Genomic DNA, 22,515 nt, shown 5'->3' with positions numbered 1-22,515 from the left:
TAGCCAAGGTCATATTTGCTACCCATGACTGCTAGGTACCACGACCACTAGATTACATAGTATTATAGAACAGAACTATGATAGCTTCATTTAACCCAAACTGAAACTGTTTTTCACAATCAAGAATGTTTTCTTGCCTGAAATGTTACAAATGATGCATCCGAGTCCAGCTTTAATCTGGAGCTGAAGGGGCCATGATTGTAGAACCAAGCAATTAGCCCTGAAGCTGCCGCTTGGGCCACTGACACCGCAGTAGCTCCATTCTGTTTTTCAAGGAATGGGCAGCAGCGGCCCTTATTCCACCTCCAAACCAGCCCTCACCCGATCTCCAGCTTCTTGCGGGTCTCAACGTTTCTCAGGACAGCACATAACCTCATAGCTACCGCATCAGACGTTAACTCATAAAAACTTACTACAAAAGTTTTTAAAATGTTTATTTGTATTAAGGAGTGCAAGAGTACAAAGAAACTTAGGCATCTGGGCCCTTGTTTCCCTACTATTCACATTAGTTTGGTAAAAGGAGATTAACATTAAAGGGAGTGGAAGAAATGAATATAAATATATCCAGGGTAGCCCAATCCTCTAATTCACTAAAGGATGAACTGAAATTGGCCCAAAACACATTTATGTGTGAGTCTACAGAAATTACATTCCCTTTAACTTCTCTAGACCTGTGTGGAAAAGGGAAGTGGACAACATTTATATTACAAGACAGCAATCTTTTATTGAAACATTTTTTTTTTTTTTGTCTAAAACTACGCATGGAGATTAATCTCTTGTTCATAAATTAGGGTAAGTCTAACATCACTATTCCAAACCAGTATTATTTACAAAAATGAACCTTTTCTGTATCACCAGGTTCATGGAAATAAATTTTAAACCAACTTCAGTCTAGCCTTTAAAAATCTTCCTGCCATCAAACGGCCGGCAACCCTCATGGGTAAGGGGCAGCCTTTTGACAGCAACATTCATCATTCGCCAGGAATGTAGAACCACAAGTGAACAACAACAAAAAGTTTAAATCATTCCAAACAATTCCTATTTGCTTTCCAAAAGCATGCTTTGTCTAATTCTCCCTTTCTATACAGACATGGGGAGAGGGACCCCAGAGAGCACAGTAATGTTAATTAAATTAACCTCTTATCAAAGTGAACAAGATGGTTTAGTGTGTGTACAGATGAACTGCTGTGGATGACATTAGGAAATAATAAAGTAAATTTTAAGCCCCACTAACAGGAACCCCAATAAGTGGCCAGCTCACATAGACACTTTTAATCTGGATCAAATGTGCAGTGTTTCACTTTCCAGTTAAATACACTGTCATAATCTTTCCAAGCAGAAAGAGAATAGGCTTCTTGGGAATTCAAATTAAAATGTTAAATAATAAAAAGTACTGGCTTATAATATAGTTTCTCACAGACTCTGCTGCGCTGGGTGTCAGAAAGAAATTCTATCTCAGTTGCTAGTAAAAAGGTGAATCTAGTATACACACAAAATGACAGTATTACAAGACTGTAGTGTCACCTGTCAAAACAAGAACATCTAGAATGGAATTTTCAGTAAACACTTGGGATGAAGGGTGATCAGAACACAAGAGAAAGCAAAATCCACATAAATTAATTCTGAATTTGAGAAATCAATAAAATGTATACATAAATTGATAAATACTGTCTCCATAGGTCACTAATTCCAAGGACTAGTTAGTAGTTATTTTCTAACTAAATTATTATAGGACGTTCTGGTGTATGCTCTCTTCTTGTGATCGGTTTGTTCTGGCAAGACTCCATGAAGCACGTGCCCTTGAAAACAGCTCAGCAGAAGGCAGCTCTGAGGCAATCACTTCATTTATAAATTTGCCAGATAATAAGTACCAAGATTACAATAATCACTGACAGGACAAGCACCAGGATACAGATCTTCTTGCGAGATTTTTTCTGAGGAGAAAAATAGGTAAGGAGACACTCGTGAAACAAGTAAAATTCTTCTTATCTAAGACTCCAAGGTGTTTCATAAATCTGCCTCCTTGTAATTCAAAATGAATTCTATCCATGCATGAATACGGAGAGAGGCATGCCCCAAATCTCGACAGTTATCAGCAGCAGGAGGCAACAGTACGAGTTCTAGTTCCTAACACATTTTTGCAAAGGGATTGTTTATACCTCTGCTGCTAGGCATTAGTTGTAATAAGTTACTTGTGCATGTGTATTTTAATAAACGTTTTATGCCTGTTATAAAATTTTATGTTTGTTGTAAAAAATACAGACAAGCAGAAAGAAAATAATCACCTACGGATAAAACTGCTGACATTTTGATTCTATTTCCTTATGATCTTTTTTATCGATGCATATCGTTATTTGACAGAATTGGGATCATACTGTATGATGTTTTTCTCACTTAACATTTTAGCATAAAAATTTAATTCCCACACAATATAATATTGAGTGGATGTGTGTAATTTACTTCATAATTCCTTTACTGTTTGACACTAAAGTTGCCATCACTCAGTTTTTAAAAGGAAACACTATTATTAAATACAGATTTCTTTAAGAACATTTCTGGGTAAAATATAACTAACCCAGGAACATGGAAAATGGCTGAAATGCTGTCTATGTCTAAAAAGCCATATAGCACCAAACAGAGAGGAAATGAACAGTAGCTCCTTCAGCGTGTTTGAGACAAAGATCCAGATAAATGTCACAAATCCGGAGTTTCAGCTAATATGTAAAAGAGTATCATTTCATACAAAGTACAACAATTAACTTCTACTTATTCATAGAAAAAGAACCCCCAAATGATAAACCCCTAATGATTCACAAATAGCAGCTGGAATTGATTTTATGTCCATCCTCGGTGGCAACAGTCAACATAAAGTATCTGCAAAGTCCTACTTTGTACCTATTACTATACTAATCGAAACAAATTTTAGCTGCTCAGAATATAAAATTAGCCTTATGCCAGATTTAGGTATCATGCTACCTTATGGGGTTAGCCTCGTAGCAGTGAAGCTCCTGTGTAAGTTTATTCAAGGTTTGATGTCTTTTTGTAGATTTCTCTGTGGAGGAAAATACTAAAAACGGAACTGGGACAGCAATTATGACCACTTGCCTCCAGCTCAAACCTAACAGGCAAAAGGCTGCAGCTGTTCTGAACGTGTCAATGAGCTGTGATGGCCCATAAATCTGCAGCACAGTGACTTTCTTTGGTACCTGCTTTTACCTGATAGTAGGCAGCTCGCTGTAACTGATCAGTGGCTCTTTCTACATGTACCTCTGAGCTTTCCACATTGGCTTCTATGCTGTCTGCAAAGAAAAAGAAGGGCAGTGGATGTTTTTACCACACTCGATGTTTCAAGATGGCAAATTAAACACACTCCTGATATTGTGGGTTCTGGTTTGACCACCATCTATCCAGCTATCCAGCCATGAAATCAAAAGTTACTAACTGGGTAAGAGAATAAGCTCTATTCTTTGGAAATAAATACTGAACTCTTTTTGTGGTAAAGGGTTATGAAGTATGCAACTGACCCACAAATGCTTCAGACAAAATCGTGTATACACATATATATTTAGAGAGAAAGACTTAGAGCAAATATAAAGCAAATGGGGTAGAACATTATTAAGAGGTAAATCCGGGTAAAGGTTACAAAAGAGTTCCTGTAGTATTTTTATTTTTGCAACTTTTCTAAACTTGAAATTATTTCCAAATAAAAAAGCTTAAAAAAAGAGTTACTAATCCCAAAATTGTGCAAGTTTCTGGAGATAAAAGCTGGGAAGCCAACAGCTATTTTCCTAAACAGCCAAAGACTTAAAAAGAGGCTATGGAGGGGCGCCTGGGTGGCTCAGTCGGTTGAGCGTCCGGCTTTGGCTCAGGTCATGATCTCACGGTTTGTGAGTTCGAGCCCCGAGTCGGGCTCTGTGCTGACAGCTCAGAGCCTGGAGCCTGTTTTGGATTCTGTGTCTCCTTCTCTCTCTGCTCCTCTCCTGATCACATTCTGTCTGTCTCTCTCTCTCAAAAATAAACAAACATTAAAAAAATAATAATAATAAATAAATAAATAAATAAAATAAAATAAAAAGAGGCTATGGCAAGTTGAGCTGAGTACTCACGGGGGTCTCACTTTTGCATCTACATTTGCCACTATAAGAAAAGGGCTAAGAAAATGAATTTAATAATTTTAATTTTTATTTATTAAAAAATTTTTTTTAAACATTTATTCATTTTTGAGAGACAGAGACAGAGTGCGAGCAGGGGAGGGGCAGAGAAAGAGAGGGAGACACAGAATCTGAAGCAGGCTCCAGGCTCTGAGCTGTCAGCACAGAGCCCAATGTGGGGCTCAAACTCGTGAACCATGAGATCATGACCTGAGCTGAAGTCGGATGCCCAACTGACTGAGCCACCCAGGTGCCCCAAATTTAATAATTTTTAAATGGCATTCCTAAATTCCTAAGACACATCTTACTGACTTCCTCATACACAAATACTACTATTAACTCACCTTATGGTAAAGGTATCAATGATACATACCAATTAGATCACCCTGATCATGGATCATCATGGCCAAATCTTTAAATATCTGATTGACATCCAAAATGTCAGCCTAAGGAACACAAAAAATAATTAATATTAGGCAACATTTTAGACAATTCAGTTCCTCTACTTAGCTAAAATTTTGGCTATAAACATAACACGTGTTTCTAAGGCTCATAAATCATGCTTTCTCCACAAACTGAAAATGAAAATAATGTTAACATTTACTAAATGCCTACTGTGTGCCAAGAACTATACCAGGTAGATAATTCAGCACAGACTCTTAGAGTCTGAATGTCAGCTAGAGAGGACCCACAGTCTTGCTGTGTGAATTTAATCTTCCACAGTCTTGTACCATTTTGGGCCAGCCCCTCTAAAATGTGGATAATGACGGTACCCATCTCATACTAAAGCACAGAAGTACTAAATAAATTGATATAAAGTTCTCAGAACTGTGTGATAAGCATTTCATAAGTGTTAGCTATTATTAATCATTACTTAGTTGGTACCCATGACAACAAAATGAAACATATATTATCCCCATTGTACAGAAAACTGGGGCTCAGAGAAGTTTATGACTTGTCCCGAGGTCTCAAAGATAGCTAGTGGCAGAGCTGAGAACGAAAAGTTCATATTTTCATTATGTTACTATGCCTCTATGATATTTACATTAACTATTCAGTAACTGTATGAAGTCAAGTATCTCTGAGGATAATAAGGCTCAGAGAGGTTATATAACTGGTCACAAAGCTGATCAGTGAGGAAACTAAGCGTTGGGGCCAGAATATCTCTACAGCCTACGCTCTTTTTTTTTTTTTTCCCCTTATAAGTAGGCTCCGCGGAGCCCAGTATGGAGCCTATCACGAGGCTCGAACTCATGACTCTGAGATCAAGACCTAAGCTGGGATCGAGAGTCGGACGCCTACCTGACTGAGCCATCCAGGTGCCCCAAGTCCAGGCTCTTTCAATTGCAATATACTGCTTCTCGGAATGGCACAATAAAAAACAATGCCTTGAAAGCCATGACTTCCTAATCATAGCTTAGCAAGACGAGTTCTTACCAGCACCTCAAAACCTCAATTACTTGCTAAGAGTCTACTGTAGTTGGGACAGTCTGCTAGTTGCTGTAGATACAGAAAAGCTGACTAGCTACTGGGGTGGGATGGAAGAGGGTGGGATCAGTACTTTTCTTTATAAGTCATTATATAGGAAGTGACTAGTAAATAGTACAGTAAGGAGTGTAGAGAAAGGCTTGCAGAAGAAGTAGGACTTGAGTTGTACCTTAAAGCAAAAGAGAAGCCTTATAAACAAAAAGTTAACAGTTAAAGAGCAAAGAGCCCAGTTTGGTTACAACACAGGTATGCAATTGTGATTTATAATAAGAAGTATATATTTAGTCTTCATCCTGTTCCTGGAGCAGAGCTGTTAAAACCCTTGAAATTTCCTGAGTGATAAGAGAGATAAAATTATCTCTCGTTATTCATAAGAAACCCCTTTCAACCACACCTGAGCTTATGTTAAGAACAAGGCTTTTGGGGGTGCCTGGGTGGCTCAGTCAGTTAGGCGGCCGACTTCGGCTCAGGTCATGATCTCGCGGTCCGTGAGTTCGAGCCCCGCGTCGGGCTCTGTGCTGACAACTCAGAGCCTGGAGCCTGCTTCGGATTCTGTGTCTCCCTCTCTCTCTCTCTAACCCTCCTCGTTCATGCTCTGTCTCTCTCTGTCTCAAAAATAAACGTTAAAAAAAAAAAAAATTAAAAAAAAAAAAAAAAAAGAACAAGGCTTTTGGAAAGCCCCTCAGGATGGGGGCTGGTTGCCAGGGGAACCAATCTTCTCATCAGAGGGGCTGGAGGTTGACTCAACCACCAATAGCCAATGATTTAATCAACCATGCCTACATAACGAAGCCTCCACAAAAATACTAAATGGCAGGACTGAGAACACTGCTGGGTTGGTGAGCACAGAGGTCCTGGTAGAGTGGTGCACGTGGAGATGGCATGGAAGCTCCACACCCATTCCCCTGTGCATCTCTTCATCTGGCTGCTCCTGAGCTGTAACCTTTTATGATAAAGCAGTAACCTACTGTTTTCCTAAGCTCTAAGCTGCTCTAGCAAATTAATCAAAGCCAAGGCCATGAGAACCTCCAATTGACAGCCTGTCAGAAGCACAGGTAACAACCTAGACTTACAACTGGCTTCCCAAGTTGTGGAGAGGATGCAGTCTTGTGGGACTGAGCCCTTAACCTGTGGGATCTGATGCTAACTCCAGGTAGATAGTGTCAGAATTGGGTTAAATTGTAAAACACCCAGCTGGTGTTACAGAATTGCTTCATGTGGATAAAGCCCACGTTTGGTGGCCAGAAATGTTAGAAGTGCAGTGTGAGAGTCGAGGAGACACAACACTGTGTTGTTTTTCCATTAGAATAGGGTTTGTGGGGCACCTGGTGGTTCAGCCTGTTAAGTGTCCAACTTCGGCTCAGGTCACAATCTCACGGTTTGTGGGTTTGAGTCCTGCATTGGGCTCAGCACTGATGGTGCAGAGCCTGCTTGGGATTCTCTCTCTCCCCCTCTCTCTCTGCCCCTCCCCCACTTGTGTGCATGCGTGTGCGTGTGTGTGTGCGCGCACGCTCTCTCTCAAAATAAATAAATAAACTTAAAAAAAGAAAAAAGAATAGGGTTTGTACAGTAGATGTAGGAAATGACTGGAGAGGAAAATCCAGCCCCGGTTAAGGCATTTGGACTTAATGTTCCTGAACCTGTCAAGTGCCCACTATGCTCCTGACATCCACCACCTTACACTCCTTTCCTTAGCTCCATGTCTCACTTGACTCTCTGCTAGAACAGTATTTCTAATGTCAGAGAACCAAGTTGATGATTAGTTGCAGTAGGTGAAAAAGAGAAAAAATAAGACATCTTTGAAGACAATAAAATCATCACAGTTGAGGATGAATTGTTTCATCTCAACACAGACACTTAAAAAAAATTAAAAAAGAAAATAAAAAGTGAAAAAAAATTACAAATAAAAATTAGTAAAAATTATATACGTGTGTGTGTGTGTGTGTGTGTGTGTGTGTGTGTGTGTCAGTCGCTTAAGCTTCCAACTTCGGTTCAGGTCACAATCTCACCATTCATGAGTTCAAGCCCCATGTCAGGCTCTGTGCTGACAGCTCAGAGCCTGGAGCCTGCTTTGGATCCTGTGTTTTCCTCTCTCTCTGCTCCTCCCCCACTTATACTCTGTCTCTCTTTCAAAAATAAATAAATATTTAATATATATATATATACATATATTTTTATTATAAATATATAAAAATATATGTATATATATATATATATATATACATACACATACATACATACATACATACACACACATATATATATATATAAAACACAGGAGCGCCTGGTTGGGTGTCCAATTTTGGGTCAGGTCATGATCTCTCAGTTTGTGAGTTCGTGCCCCACATTGGGTTCTCTGCTGTCAGCCCAGAGTCTGCTTCGGATCCTCTTTTTCTCTCTCTCTCTGCCCTTTCCCTGCTCATGCTTTCTCTCTCAAAAATAAATAAACATTAAAAAAAAAAAAACACACACAAACACCAATGGTCTCTACTGCAGTGAGTCTCTACCCTGAATGTCCATTATAATCACCTGGTAGGTTTGTAAAAAAAAAAAAAAAAAAAAAAATCCATGCCCAGGGCTTCTTGTGGATATCTGCCCATTTTTAACATACAAAAAATAGGAATTTCACAAAATCGAAACTAATAGTTGGTGGGTAAGGGAGGACAGCTGAGCATTTGGAAAAAAAAATCTCCAAGTGACACTAAGGTACAGTCAGAGTTCAGAGCCACTGCCACAGCTGAAGGTCATAGAGGCGCTCCAAGTTTCTCCTCTCTACAGCCCCCTTCTCCCCACTGCCCCCAGGGATGGCAGTCTTCTAGCTGCGTGGAGGAGAAAACTCCTTAAGTTTAAGAATATACTGGTCATGGGGTTGCTGTGGGTGGCTCAGTTGGTTGAGCATCCGACTTTGGCTCTGGTCATGATCTCCCAGTTTGTGAGTTCGAACCCCACACTGGTTGTCTGCTGTCAGTACGGAGCCTGTTTCAGATCTTCTGTCCCCCTTTCTCTCTGCCCTTCCGCCACTTGTGTGTGCTCATGCTCTCTCTCTCTCTCTCTCTCTCTCAAAAATAAATAAACATAAAAAAAAAAAAAGAATATGCTGGTCACTACATAAGTTAAGGTTAACCTGAAAATCAGGTAAGAAAGGCCTCGAGACCTTTCCCTCAACCCCCACCTCAAAAACTGTTCCTGTTTTTCTGCACTGAACTCATATCCACAACCTGGGACTGGACTTTGGGAGGCACAAAAATTAAGCAAACTTTTTGGTCTGCCTTTATTCTGAGGTACTCAGATTAAGCAAAGGGGCTCTCTCCATAGACTCCTACCTGATCTACAAGTTGACACAGAGGTCTAGGGGCAAAGTATTAACGAGCAATAAAATATATGTTTGCCTTGCTCTGTTCTTCATGCCTTGCTCTGTCATTCTCGTGGACACCATGTAAGATATGGTAATTGAAGAAAGGATTTGAGTCTTTTTGGGCACCGTGGCCGGTACTGTCGTAAGAGTAGTTCAAATTCGCCATGATTACACTGAGATATAATATACAAATCACATAAGGACTCATTTCATGCTTTTTCATAATCACTGAGAGAAAATCCAGGTGGGTTAGAGTGCAGATACACGGAGTCAAACAAACAACACAACCTGGCTCTCACCTCCAGCTGCCGAATTGCTGTTTCTCTCTCTTTAATAAGTTCCAGATCCTGTTCAGTGATGGCCACCTCATCCTCCTGGCTCTGCATCTGGTTCCACTCCTCATGGCTGCAAGGACACAAGCACATTAGTTGATTCCTCCTCTCTAAGGTGTACACGAGACGCCTACAACATCTCGACTACCAGCAGAGCCTATCCAAGGACACTACTAGGGCTCGAACGCCTCTGGTATCAATACAAAGTCCTTGAGGGCCATGTTCTTCCTATCTGGAGGCGAAGAGCTGATAACACCAAGAAAACAAAGTCTCAGCTCCCATGGGCATGAGATGGGCAGAGATGAAGCAAGATTATAAGGGACGGGACTCCTTGCTGTTTTCCAGCTGGGGGTACACATTCTGCAATCTTGCCAGGGCTTACTAGACAAGGAAAGCGGACAGAGACTTGAAGTCAATGAAGCATACTGACCCATCTCCTCTCAAAGTGCCAGCTGTGTTGGTCTCCTGGGTACTAAATGGGTGGAGGAGAGCAGGCTAAGTGATCTGTCAGTGCTTTTCCAATTTGTCTAACAGAATCACATCCTCTGGTTTTCAGAAAATTCCTTGAGGTTATGCTTTGGGTTAAATGCCTCTCAAAAGAAAACTAAAATAAAAAGCTAGTGAAATGTTTTAACTCTTCTTTTCAGGTACCATATTTAGAAAAAAGGCACACTACATATTATACTAGACATAAAACACTTTGGAAATCCAGTATTAACCATTTTCCCAATAGTAGGCATAAATCAGACATCATCTCCGCAGTATTTAAAGGGTTTCCTCCATGCGCTAGAGATACAAAACTGAATAAAATAGATCCCACCAGGCACACCTTTGAGGTGCTCACAGTGTAGTGGGGAGAGACAGATACGTACCTATGATAAAGCATTTTAAGTTCTGAATACCACAAATACATTTCTATGAAATTGGTTAATTCAGTTTGGAGAAGTGAAAAAAGAAGACGTCTTTCAGGTGCAAATTGTTTGCTTTTTTTCTTGTACTGCTCCTAAAAGAATGAGTTGCTTCCGTTTTAGAGATGGGTAAACAGAGACCCAAGAACTTTGAAAAACTTAAATCTGAATTAGAGGTAAAATCCTAATCTGTAGATTCATGTGTTAATACTCACACCTAGGGAGCCAAGCTCTCTTCCCAACACAAAGACATCAGGGATTCCTTTGGCTTTTTTATTCACCTTGAAATTATTCCTTCCCTAATTCAAAGATTTTAGAAAAGCCCACGGTTTTGACTTTTTAACTTTATTTGGTGGATTATAAATTACTCACCCCACATCTCCCTTTATTTTTCCTTCTTTTCTGTATTGTTTTTTAAAATTAGAGGTAAGTAAAACGTACAGAATCCCATCTCTACCAGCCAGCAGGCTGTATGGATAATTCCTTACCCATCAAATGAGACGAGCTGCTCCTCTCTTTGCCTCTCCTCCGCCTAGAAAGCAGATGGCATTATTGCTGCTGTTATCCAGAAATACATCACAGACACACAAAACAATGCTTCCTTTCGCTACAGTATAAAGAAGCAACATTCCTTGGCTCCAACAGGATCTGTAAGATGACACAGGCCTCTGGCAATCTGTCTCGACTAGGAAATGGGTGTGAAGTAGCTAAAAGCATATCTGGGCTCAGAACGGCACCCCTACTGAACAGGACAGAGAGAACATGGGTAGGAGAGAGGAATAAACACTAATCATGATAACCTATTTTACAATCTATATGGAGGCAGAATAAGGGAAAGAGTTGAAAACTTGCAAGGAAACAAACTTTCACAACATGTGAAAATTTTTTTAAATGGACATTTATGGCATATCAGGCACTAAAGTGGCAGACTCAGTTCAAAAATCTGTCTAATGCATATATTAAAAACAAGAAAAGATTTTAAAAGAGCAATCTATTCCAATTAGAAAAATTGCCTTTTTATAATAGCAATAATTAAAAGAGCAAACAAAATGGAGAAAATTGCAAAATTCAACCCATCCAGAGGAACACTGTGAGGTTTTTTTGGTTGTTTTTTTAAATTTTTATTCTTTCCCCAGATCAAGAAACAAACAAAAACCTTGCTAGTGTCCTCAAGCCTACCTATGTGCCCTTCTCCAATTACAAACCCCCTCCCTTGCCCTTAAAGTAATACTACCCTGACTTTATGGTGATCACTTTCTTGTATTTTTAATACAGTGATATATATCCGTATTTAATATCATTTTACCTGATTTTGAACTTCACATGGAGTTACACACTGTTTGTATTCTTTCATGCTTTGATTGGATCACAACCAGATTGTGCCAGATCCATTCCTGATGCTGAATGTAACTGTGGTTCATGCATTTCCTTACTTAGCTGTATATTATAGTATGTGAACACACCATAATGCATTTATCTGTTCTACAACAGATGGACATTCGGGGGTTTCCAATTTTTGACTGCTACAAAAAATGCTGCTGTAAACATTCTAATACATACATCCTGATATAAAAATTTACAGTTTTCTCTAGGATAGAACTGATGTGTTCTGAAGGTACAGGCAAAATGTTTTCCAGGGGTTGCTTCACTTCAGACTATAACTGGCCAGGTAGGAAAGTTCCTGTTGTATCGTATCTGTAACAACTACCCTCAGTGTTCACAGAATTTAAAATTTTTGCCCTACTTTTGGACATGAAATAGGACCTCATTGTGGTTTTAATTTGCAGTTTCATAGCTACTGAAGAAGTTGAGTACCTCTCCATTTGACCATTATTTAAAATAATACTAAGATGTTATTTGCCGTTTTCACTGTGTTGATGTTTACACTCATGGAACAAAAACAATGGTGGATAAAACTGCTGGCATTTTAATGCAAATGCAAGGCAATGGCACCAAACTGCACTACTGTTATTGTATTCTTCATCACTATACACAAAAAAGCCAGTTCGTCCTTAATGAAGCCATTAAAATTATAAACTAAGTATATCTCAAGACCTCAATACAGGTCTTTAAAACATTCCGTATGAGGGGCGCCTGGGTGGCGCAGTCGGTTAAGTGTCCGACTTCAGCCAGGTCACGATCTCGCGGTCCGTGAGTTCGAGCCCCGCGTTGGGCTCTGGGCTGATGGCTCGGAGGCTGGAGCCTGTTTCCGATTCTGTGTCTCCCTCTCTCTCTGCCCCTCCCCCGTTCATGCTCTGTCTCTCTCTGTCCCAAAAATAAATAAACGTTGAAAAATTAAAAAAATAAAATAAAATAAAACATTCCGTATGAGACCTGACGTACACACAAAGCACTTCTGTGCTGTACAGAAATCCAATGCTTGTCTCCAGGAAAAGCACATGTGTAATTGAGCTGCTGGCTGAACTAGCTACTTCCTTTTAGGGGACATCATTTTACATATTTAATATAATTTATATATAAAACTGTTACAAACTTTAAAAAATATGTAAACTTTTCATAAAATTTGTCTATATATATAATTACAAACTTCTGTATGTGTGATATATGTATAACAACCTATGGTTATTCACATGGGTATTTGGCAGATAAGTTCTTTTTTTCTTTTTTTATGTTTATTTACTTTTGAGACAGAGCATGAGCGGGGGAGGGTTAGAGAAAGGGAGACACAGAATCCGAAGCAGGCTCCAGGCTCTGAGCTGTCAGCACAGAGCCGGATGCGGGGCTTGAACTCCCAGACTGTGAGATCATGACCTGACTTGAAGTTGGATGCTTAACCAACTGAGCCATCCAGGCGCCCCTGGCAGATAAGTTCTTGAAGATAAACAATGTAAGCTTGTCACCTCAAGGACAACAACGGACAGTGTGTGTTGCCAGTGATAAAAAATCTAGCTTCCAGGGGCACCTGGGTGGCTCAGTCAGTTAAGCATCCAACTCTTGATCACAGCTCAGGTCACGATCTCATAGTTTGTGAATTCCAGCCCCTGATCGGGCTCTGAGCTGATAGCGTGGAGGAGCCTGCTTGGAATTCTTTCTCCCTCTCTCTGGCCCTACCCAACTTATGCTCGCTTGCTCTCTCTCTCTCTCAAAATAAATAATAAACTTAAAAAAAATCTAGCTTTCAAATAAAAAAACCAGAATGCTGGAAAATTTGTATCTACCACTTGTGAACTTAAGAGTTTCACAACTCTCTCAAAGTCTCTTAAAGATTTTTCTGATAAAACTGAAGATAACTATATTACCTTTTGATATTGTATACTGAAGTATATCAACATTTGGAAGACCTGCATAACTTGGGGAATCAATATCTTCCAAATGATAAATACATGATATAAAAATCATATGTGGATAAAAGATCCAATCAAAACAGACCAACAGATTTGGATGTACCAGAGTACATCCAAAAGCAGTTATTTTTAATGAAAATCTAATTTATATTTACGTTAATATGTAATGGGTTTATTATTTGTAAATGAATAAACATTTTTAAAACTTCACAGTTTTAATTTCTAGTATTTATCAGTAGATACCATTCATACAAATAACAGCTCTCTGGCGTCCCTAATAATTTTAAGTGTAATATAGGGTCCTGAGATCAAAAAGTCTGAGAAACTACTGCTCTATTGGGTTGTATCTTTTTCATATTGATTCATGGGAATTCTTTTTATATTCTGGTTACTACTAATCCCTTGTCAGGTATACATATAGTAATATCTTCTCTCTGTTTGTGGTTTGTCTTTTCACATATTTACCACTTTCTTTGCTCTTCATTCCTTTCTGCTTTTCAGACTTTCCATCTGAGCTCACTGTCCTTCTCCCTTAAGTACATTTTTTAGAATGTTAAGGTGTGCTGAGAGTAAACTCACTTTTGACTGAAAATGTCTTTAATTAGCCCTCATTCTGGATATCTATTTTCACTGGGTTTAGAATCCTACATAGGCAGTTATTGTCCTTTAGGACATTAAAGACAGTCCTTGACTGGCTTCCACTGTTGATATTGAGAAATCAACTGCCAATCCAACTACTGCATCTTTGAAGGTATTCTATAGTTTCCCTGGCTATTTTTACAATTTTCCTTTTTCTTCGGAGTTCTGAAGTTTCTCTCTGATGTATCTACATGCAAGTCTTTTATTTATTCGTTTTGAGATTTGTTTGCCTTTTTGAAACTGAAGATTAGTGCCTCTCATAAGTTCTAAAATATTACCAGCCATTATCTCTTCAAATATCACCTCTGTTCTCAGTTTGCTCTGCTCTTATTCTGAAACTCCAATTAAAACTAGGTTAGATCCTTCACTTCATTCTCCATTTCTCATAATCTTTCTTCCTATTTAACTTCTTAACCCTGTCCTACATGCTGATACATAATATCATAAGATAGAAAATATCAGGGCACCTGGGTAACTCAATTGGTAGAGAGTCCAACTTCGGCTCAGGTCATGATCACAGTTCGTGAGTTCAAGCCCCACATCTGTGCTGTGCTGACAGCTCAGAGCCTGGAGCCTGCTTCGGATTCTGTGTCTCCCTCCCTCTCTCCCACTGCCCTGCTCATACTCTGTCTCTCAAAATGTGAATAAACGTTAAAAAAAAATTTTTTTAAAAAAAGATAGAAAATATCTTCTATTTTCTAGTTAAATCATCAATCAAGTTTTTAGTTTCCATATTTTTCAATTCTAGAAAATATTCTGACTCTTTTCCAAAGTTTTGTATTGTTTCCTGCTTCCTGTAGATGTTTTCAAAATTCTTTTACTTTGGGGCGCCTGGGTGTCTTAGTCAGTTAAGTGTCCGACTTGGGCTCAGGTCATGATCTCACGGTTTGTGGGTTCGAGCCCCGCCATTGGGTTCTGTGTTGACAGCTCAGAGCCTGGAACCTGCTTTGGAATCTGTGTCTCCCTCTCTCTCTGCCCCTCCCCCACTTGTGCTCTGTCTCTCTCTCAAAAAGAAAAACATTAGAAAAAAAATAATGACTTAAAATTTTTTTCTTTTATTTCTTTAAACACAGTAAGTTACAGTTATCTTCTAATTCTAATATATGAAGTCTCTGTAGGTCTATTTCACCTCACTGTTGTTCCTACTAGTTCTTGTTCAGAGTTACTTCTTTGTGTACTTGGTTATTTTTAACCCAGTGCTGATCATTATGCTACCAAAATTGTTTGAGGGTATTCTTTCAGGGCTAGGCTTATCTAACCAGAAAGGATGTGTACTCGCTTCTGCCTGGCACCTAAGTACTCTACATTGCAGAACTACTTGAAGCTTGAGGCTTTGGGTCCATTCATGTAGTATGAATTTGGGCAGTAAATCTGCTTCAAGGTTCCTTTGTGCTACAACTTATTGTCTGAATGTCCCCTCTCCCCTGCTGTCCTCCACCACCTGCTCAGCTCAGTACTAATACAATCTTTTTGTGGGAAAGAAGGGCTTACTTTTGGCATACCCATCCCTAAAAGAATATAGCCTTTTAGGGTCCAGTTTAATTGGAGTAGCACCTTCTTTTAGATTCCCCACCTTGTGTGTACTCTGGGTTTTGACTTTTGTTCCTCCTCATGCCATAAAAACATCAAAATTGAAGTTCAAGTTTGTCGTCCGTAAATGTACTCCATGCAAAAGCAGTTTTAGTGCTCAGCTTACCTCTCTCTATGGATCTCACCTTCTCTTAGATTTTGACCTTAATATTTTCATGACTCTTTTATACTTCTGATAAAATTTAGTATTAGTTCATTTCAAAGAGAGGTCTAGTCCAAATAACCTTGCCTGCTATATTCTAGAAAATAGATTCATTTTTTTCTTAAGTCTTTAAGACAAATATAATAGCAAAGAAATTACATGCAATTCTACCTGTCACTTTTTCAAAACTTTGTGCATATTCCTTTCTGGTCTTTGACCATATGCATACATATTTTAATTTTGGTTTTTATTTTAAGTAGGCTCTTCACCCAACGTGGGGCTTGAACTTATGACCCTGAGATTGAGAGTCACATGCTCTACTGACTGAGCCAGCCAGGCACCCTGCATACATATTTTTTTATATAGGTTGTACCAATCTGGCATTTTCATAGCAGCTAATGTCTCTGTTTATTATCATTGAGGTGTGTGTGTGGGGGGGGGGGAGATGGGGATAATAAACAAAAGCTAATGGTCAAAATGGTCAGAGTCAGGAGGAAAAAAAAACCCAACAACATGGAAAAGAACATCATGAAATTGCAGAGGCCTTCTTTTGGGAATAAACTTACCGAGAGGCGAGATCCAGCTCTTGCTCTGGCAATACTCTCCTTTTCTTTTTCAGATACCCTTCTCTGCACAGCCTGGAAATTATTTAAGGCTGCAGAGAAGTCATTCATGAGGCGTTCTTTCTGAAGTTTCTGCTGGCGCTAAGGAAATAAATAAGGACTTGAAATTTCACATTAACCCTGAATAATTGGGTTTTAATTCCCATCAAAAGCAAAACTAGTCCCCCTCAAGATTTCTAACCAAAAAAATTACTATAAAATAAGGTCTTCCTTAAATGAATACATTTGTTCTTTGCTAATTTAAATCCCTTATTAATACCATAGGCCAAGTTTGAATTTTCCTTCTTTCCTCTGACAAACCTGGAAACTGTGTGTCATTTACCTTGTAAGGTAATTTCAGAGATAATTGCAATTGAGAATTTTGGTTCCCTGGAGAATCTAAAAGCGGAATAAATAACTTTAGGCCCAGAATGAACCCTAAAGAGATTGTTTTATGTTAAAACTATTCATCTGTATGGAGTACATAGCTTCCCGCCCCCACCAACTATGATAATCATTTTCCTTTATACTGTAATGAGGCTTAAAATCTTTGAGAACCTGAAAACTACTTTATTACAGGCTCTCTTTGCTAAGCTTACTGATTCTATGTCTCAAAAAACACATACTGAAAGGACTTGCTATGTGCTGAGAACACAGAAGTAAAAACTCATCCCTGACCTCAAACAGCTTACCATCTACTTACAGATAAAGGATACAGACACACAAGTCACAACTCATTATAAATAACTGCTATAATCAATTAATACTATAGGACTTCAGAGGCAGGTATAATCAGTAAGAACTCAAGTGGTCAAAGATAAATGCCAAGCTAATGAGTTTGGGATTCAACTTCTGAAGAACACAGAGCAACAAAAATGTCTGAGCAAGAAACGTGATGGATACAAAATGATAATTTAGAAGAAAAAGTAGTCTGCCAAGGTGTACAAGATGGGATGGAAAAAAGAAACAAGTCAAAAAGAGTATTGCAATATTCTAGGTTAAAGGTTAGGAGGACATTGTATCAGTAATGGGAATGCAAAGACATGAGTTTAATAAATTTTATGAGTTAGTGAATGGCTGTGCAGCAAGGGGTTAAAGTCAAGAATGACTCAAATATCACACATGGGAGACTTATGGTAATACTGAAAGCAAATTTAGATGAAGAAAGTTTCTCCTTTTCTGGGATTTTTTATTTTCACATAAACATTATAACAACAAGTGGGAAAAGCCATAATTCCCTAATCTCACTATCCAAAACTAATTTTTTTTCTTTTTTGAGTAGGCTCCATGCCCAACGTGGCACCTGAATTCACAACCCTGAGATCACGAGGTGCATGCTCCGCCGACTGAGCCAGCCAAGGTGCCCCATAAAAATACTATCTTTAAGTATATCATAAACATTTTCCATGTTATCATACTCTTCATAATTATGGTCTTCGTTACATAATATTCTACCAGGTTGATCTAGTAAATTTTATGTAAACATTCCTTCTAGATTGTTCCCAGTTTTTAACTATTATAAATAAAGTTAATGTGAGCCCCACTGTAAGTGCTAATATTAATACAGTGTTTACAATGTATCAGTATGGTTATAAGTACTTTACATAATAACTCACTTAACTCATACAACAACCTATAAATTAGGTACTATATACATTTTACAGATCAGAAAACCAAGGCACAGAGAAGTTAACAATTTGCCTAGGATCACACAGTCAGTAAGTGGAAGGGGTAGACTGCAAATCCAAAAACTCCGTCTCCAGACTATAGTTTTTTTTTTCTTCAAACTTTTTTCCTTAGGATAAATTTGCAAGAATGGGAATATTAGGTGAAAAGGCACAAACTTCTTTATGACAATAAGTATTATCAATCAGCTTAGTTAAGGGGTTTGGGTCAAATGGGAGGAATTCAGTATAAGACAACACATAATTTTTGATAAAAGCAGATTAAAGTGGGATATTAGAACAGGAACTGGCAATATGGGCCTAGTCCTTAGAGGTTAGGGGCTAGGGCTGGGAAAAGATCTGGGGGTCAAGTTCATAAAGGTCACAGAGAGCTCATAAAAGTAGATAAGCCTCTTGAAGGAGAAAGCAGAGGCTGAGAAAATTAGAGGGTCAATGGCAGAGCCTTGGGACATGCCCACTTCTAGGAAGACCAAGAGTCAGAGAAGGAGGCTGAGACTCCATCTAGGGAAAGAGAAAAGAAGCCAGCAAGGGATACCAGAGTTGGGGGACAGACTGAAAGGGGATCATGGAAAGAAGAAGAAAGTTTCAGTATAGGCAAGATGGGCTGTTTCAAATGAAACAGAAGAGTGACTAAACACTCCAAAAAAAGCGGTGGGGGGGTGCCTGGGTGGCTCAATCGGTTAAGCGTCCAACTTCGGCTCAGATCACGATCTCTCGGTTTGCAAGTTCAAGCCCCACATTGGGCTCTGTGCCGACAGCTCAGAGCCTGGAGTTTGCTTCACAGTCTGTGTTTCTCCCTCTCTCTGTCCCTCCATGCTCATGTTCTCTCTCTTTCTCTCAATAATTAATAAACATTAAAACAAAAATAAAAGAAAAAAGGGGGTAGGCACCTGGGTGGCTTAGTCGGTTGAGTGTCCAACTCTTGATTTCAGCTCAGGTCATGATCCCAGGGTCGTGGGATCGAGCTCCGTTATCAGGCTCCATGCTGAGCACAGAGCCTATTTAAGATATTCTCTCTCTCTCTCTCTCCCCCTGCCCCTCTCCCCTGCTCGTGCTCCCTCTTCTCTCTCTAAAATTAAAAAAAAAAAACAAAATTCAAAAAAGGTCACTATATTTGGCAAATAGAAGATCACTGCTGATAGCACATGAGGGTTGAAAAAAGACCGAAAGCAGGATATATGGTCTGATACACAGAACTGCAGCAAAAAGATGGTGGTAAGGCTAAGACTGATGAGATGAAAAAAGAATCGAAAGGGAAAAGGGTATTCAGCACAACAGGGGAAGGGAATCAAGGAATTACAATTGTAGATCTATTTTGTGTTCCTAATGATCCAAGATAATGGAAGGGAACAACAGCATGCATGATCCAAAAATAACTTCTTTTTGATTTTGAAATACACTTAATCCTTTTTTTTTTTTTTTTTTTGGTAGCGGATTTAACTATTTTTGTTTAGGCTACTATTTAACTCTTCAGTACTTTCAACACTCAGCTTTCATCAAACCCTTAGACTCCTTTTTCATTACTACTAAAACCATCTACAAGTGTGTTTTCCGTAAGTACCCAGCTGGGAAGAGGAAAGGGGTAATTTGGGAACAATATGGGGATATTGGACGGCAAGGGGAACTGGTCCCTAAGTGAAATATCAGTATGAGTAACAACTGAGCAGCACACACAAGGATAACCAAAGCTGATTACATTAAGATCACTTTTTATCCTAGCTACTTTGTAGCACGACAAAGCATCTAGTCTTGGCTCCTCTCTTGTGCAAGGGGGCGCCAAAACTCCAAAGACTAAACATAGGCTTCAGGTATGGGTTAAACTAACACTTTCAAACTTTTTGATGGAGACATGCAGTAAGAATGAGACAACTTGGGGGGGCACCTGGGTGGCTCAGTTGGTTGAACATCTGACTCTTGATTTCCGCTCTGGTCCTGATCTCATGGTTCATGAGTTCAAACCCCCTATCTTGGCTCTGCAATGACAATGCAGAGCCTGCTTGGGATTCTCACCTCTGTCCCTCCCCAGCTCATGCGTGCACCCCACCCCCCACTACCAGCTCTCTCTCTCAAAAATAAACATAAAAAAAAAAAGAAGAGGGGCGCCTGGGTGGCGCAGTCGGTTAAGCGTCCGACTTCAGCCAGGTCACGATCTCGTGGTCCGTGAGTTCGGGCCCCGCGTCGTGCTCTGGGCTGACAGCTCCGAGCCTGGAGCCTGTTTCCGATTCTGTGTCTCCCTCTCTCTCTGCCCCTCCCCCGTTCATGCTCTGTCTCTCTCTGTCCCAAAAATAAATAAAAAAATGTTGGAAAAAAAAAAAAAAAAGAAGAAGAATGTGACATCTTGACCTACTACCATATATACATATATGTATGAAACGGAAGCTTTCTGTAATATATATTTCCCTTTATTACATGGCACACATGTTTTTTCATGTTTTAATTAATTAATTTATTTTTAAATGTTTATTTTTGAGAGAGGGAGCACGGGGGAGGAGCAGATAGAAAGGGAGACACAGAATCTGAAGCAGGCTCTGCGTTGACAGCAGAGAGCCCAACGCAGGGCTTGAACTCATGAACCATGCGATCATGACCTGAGCTGAAGTCAGACACTTAACCAGCCAAGCCACCAGGTGCTCCTATTTTTGAGAGAGAGAGAGAAAGAGCATGCATACATGTGCTCTAGTTGAGGAGGGGTAGAGAGTGAGGGGGACAGAGGATCTGAAGCAGGCTCTGTGCTGATAGCAGAGAGCCTGATGCGGGGCTTGAACTCACGAACCGTGAAGTCATGACCTAAGCCATAGTCGGATGCTTAACCAATTGAGCCACCCAGGTACCCATACATGGTATACATTCTGATATTTCTACTCTATTTCATTTTTAAAAACATTTTTAATGTTTATTTGCTTTTGAGAGAGAAAGAGACAGAGAGACAGAGGTGCGAGTCAGGGAGGGGCAGAGAGAGAGGGAGACACAGAACCCGAAGCAGACTCCAGGCTCTGAGCTGTCAGCACAGAGCCTGATGTGGGGCTCAAACTCACAAACTGAGAGATCATGACTTGAGCCGAAGTCAGACGCTCAACTGACTGAGCCACCCAGGTGCCTCTATTTCATTTTTTCATTTTTTTTTTTTTAAAGTTTAACTTTTTTTTTTTTTAATTTTGTTTTCAACGTTTTTTATTTATTTTTGGGACAGAGAGAAACAGAGCATGAACGGGTGAGGGGCAGAGAGAGAGGGAGACACAGAATCGGAAACAGGCTCCAGGCTCCGAGCCATCAGCCCAGAGCCTGACGCGGGGCTCGAACTCACAGACCGCGAGATCGTGACCTGGCTGAAGTCGGACGCTTAACCGACTGCGCCACCCAGGCGCCCCTCTATTTCATTTTTTCAAATGATCACAGCACACTAGAATTATTTCACGTTCCACCTAGCTACAACTCACAAGATGAAAAACAATCCAGAATAGGGTAGTTGTAGGCCTTGTCTTTAGAGCCATCAGAGATAAAACATCATAAAAAAATTCAATAATAAAAAGCCAGATGGAATCACAGTAGGCTAAGGTAGATGGAGAAGGTTTTTTTCTAGGAGGAGAGGATTTGAGGTAGACCATGAATGATAGGGAATGACAGGTCAAACCACAATAAAGAAGGAGGCACACTGACTTCAGGAACGTGTGAAGAAAAGGCCTGGCACATCAAGGGAACAATGAACTCCAGTAAAAAGTGTGTGTTTTTAAAGGATTTCAATGACCACTGAATAAAATAACTTGAAAAGAGACATCTTTTCCCCTGAGCATTTCTTCAACCTGAGGCCTATCAGTGACTCATGATGGGACGTGAAAGTAACTGCAAAATAGAAAGGAAAAACATCTGATTGAAATTATTTACAGAGACTGCATGCAAAACAAAGCAGGACCAAACATAAAGCTGCTAGCCAAACCCCAGAGATGCAAACGCTGAGATTCCTTTCCAGTTAAGCTCACTTTATTAACATATTCAACATTATTATTAAAAATAGCCACAGATATTGAGTAGCTACTAATTGCCAGGCACTCTGCAAGATCTGGTGCATACATTCTTCCTATCGTCACAACAGTCACATAACCCCATTTTACAGATAAGGAAACTGAGGGTCAGAGAAGGTCTACCTAGCACCAAAGGCCAAGTCACTTTAGTTTCACACACTGCCTTCCCATTAAAACGAAGTCCTTTCCTATTTTTTTAAATTATTTTTAAATTTACATCCAAGTTAGTAAGCATATAGTGCAACAGTGATTTCTGGAGAGTAGACTCCTTAATGCTCCTTCCCCATTTAGCCCATCCC

At 39.6% G+C, this 22,515-nt stretch overlaps 1 protein-coding gene across 1 annotated transcript in view; it reads right to left on the bottom strand.

Annotated features, from left to right (window-relative positions):
- Positions 1–417: 417 nt before the first annotated feature.
- STX12 (syntaxin 12) overlaps positions 418–22,515 on the bottom strand; it is a 42,801-nt gene continuing 20,703 nt past the window's right edge. Inside the window, exons 4-9 of the mRNA XM_030324971.1 lie at positions 16,477–16,614; positions 10,723–10,766; positions 9,294–9,399; positions 4,525–4,597; positions 3,217–3,299; positions 418–1,934 (exon numbers count right to left, since the gene is read on the bottom strand). Of these exons, the coding sequence (XP_030180831.1) occupies positions 1,842–1,934; positions 3,217–3,299; positions 4,525–4,597; positions 9,294–9,399; positions 10,723–10,766; positions 16,477–16,614 (537 nt within the window). The 3' untranslated portion in view covers positions 418–1,841. The remainder of the gene's footprint in view (positions 1,935–3,216; positions 3,300–4,524; positions 4,598–9,293; positions 9,400–10,722; positions 10,767–16,476; positions 16,615–22,515) is intronic.

This window comes from Lynx canadensis, chromosome C1 (genome assembly GCF_007474595.2).
Source record: "Lynx canadensis isolate LIC74 chromosome C1, mLynCan4.pri.v2, whole genome shotgun sequence".
Classification (NCBI taxonomy): Eukaryota; Metazoa; Chordata; class Mammalia; order Carnivora; family Felidae; genus Lynx; species Lynx canadensis.
This window is presented reverse-complemented; position numbering and strand designations above follow the sequence as displayed.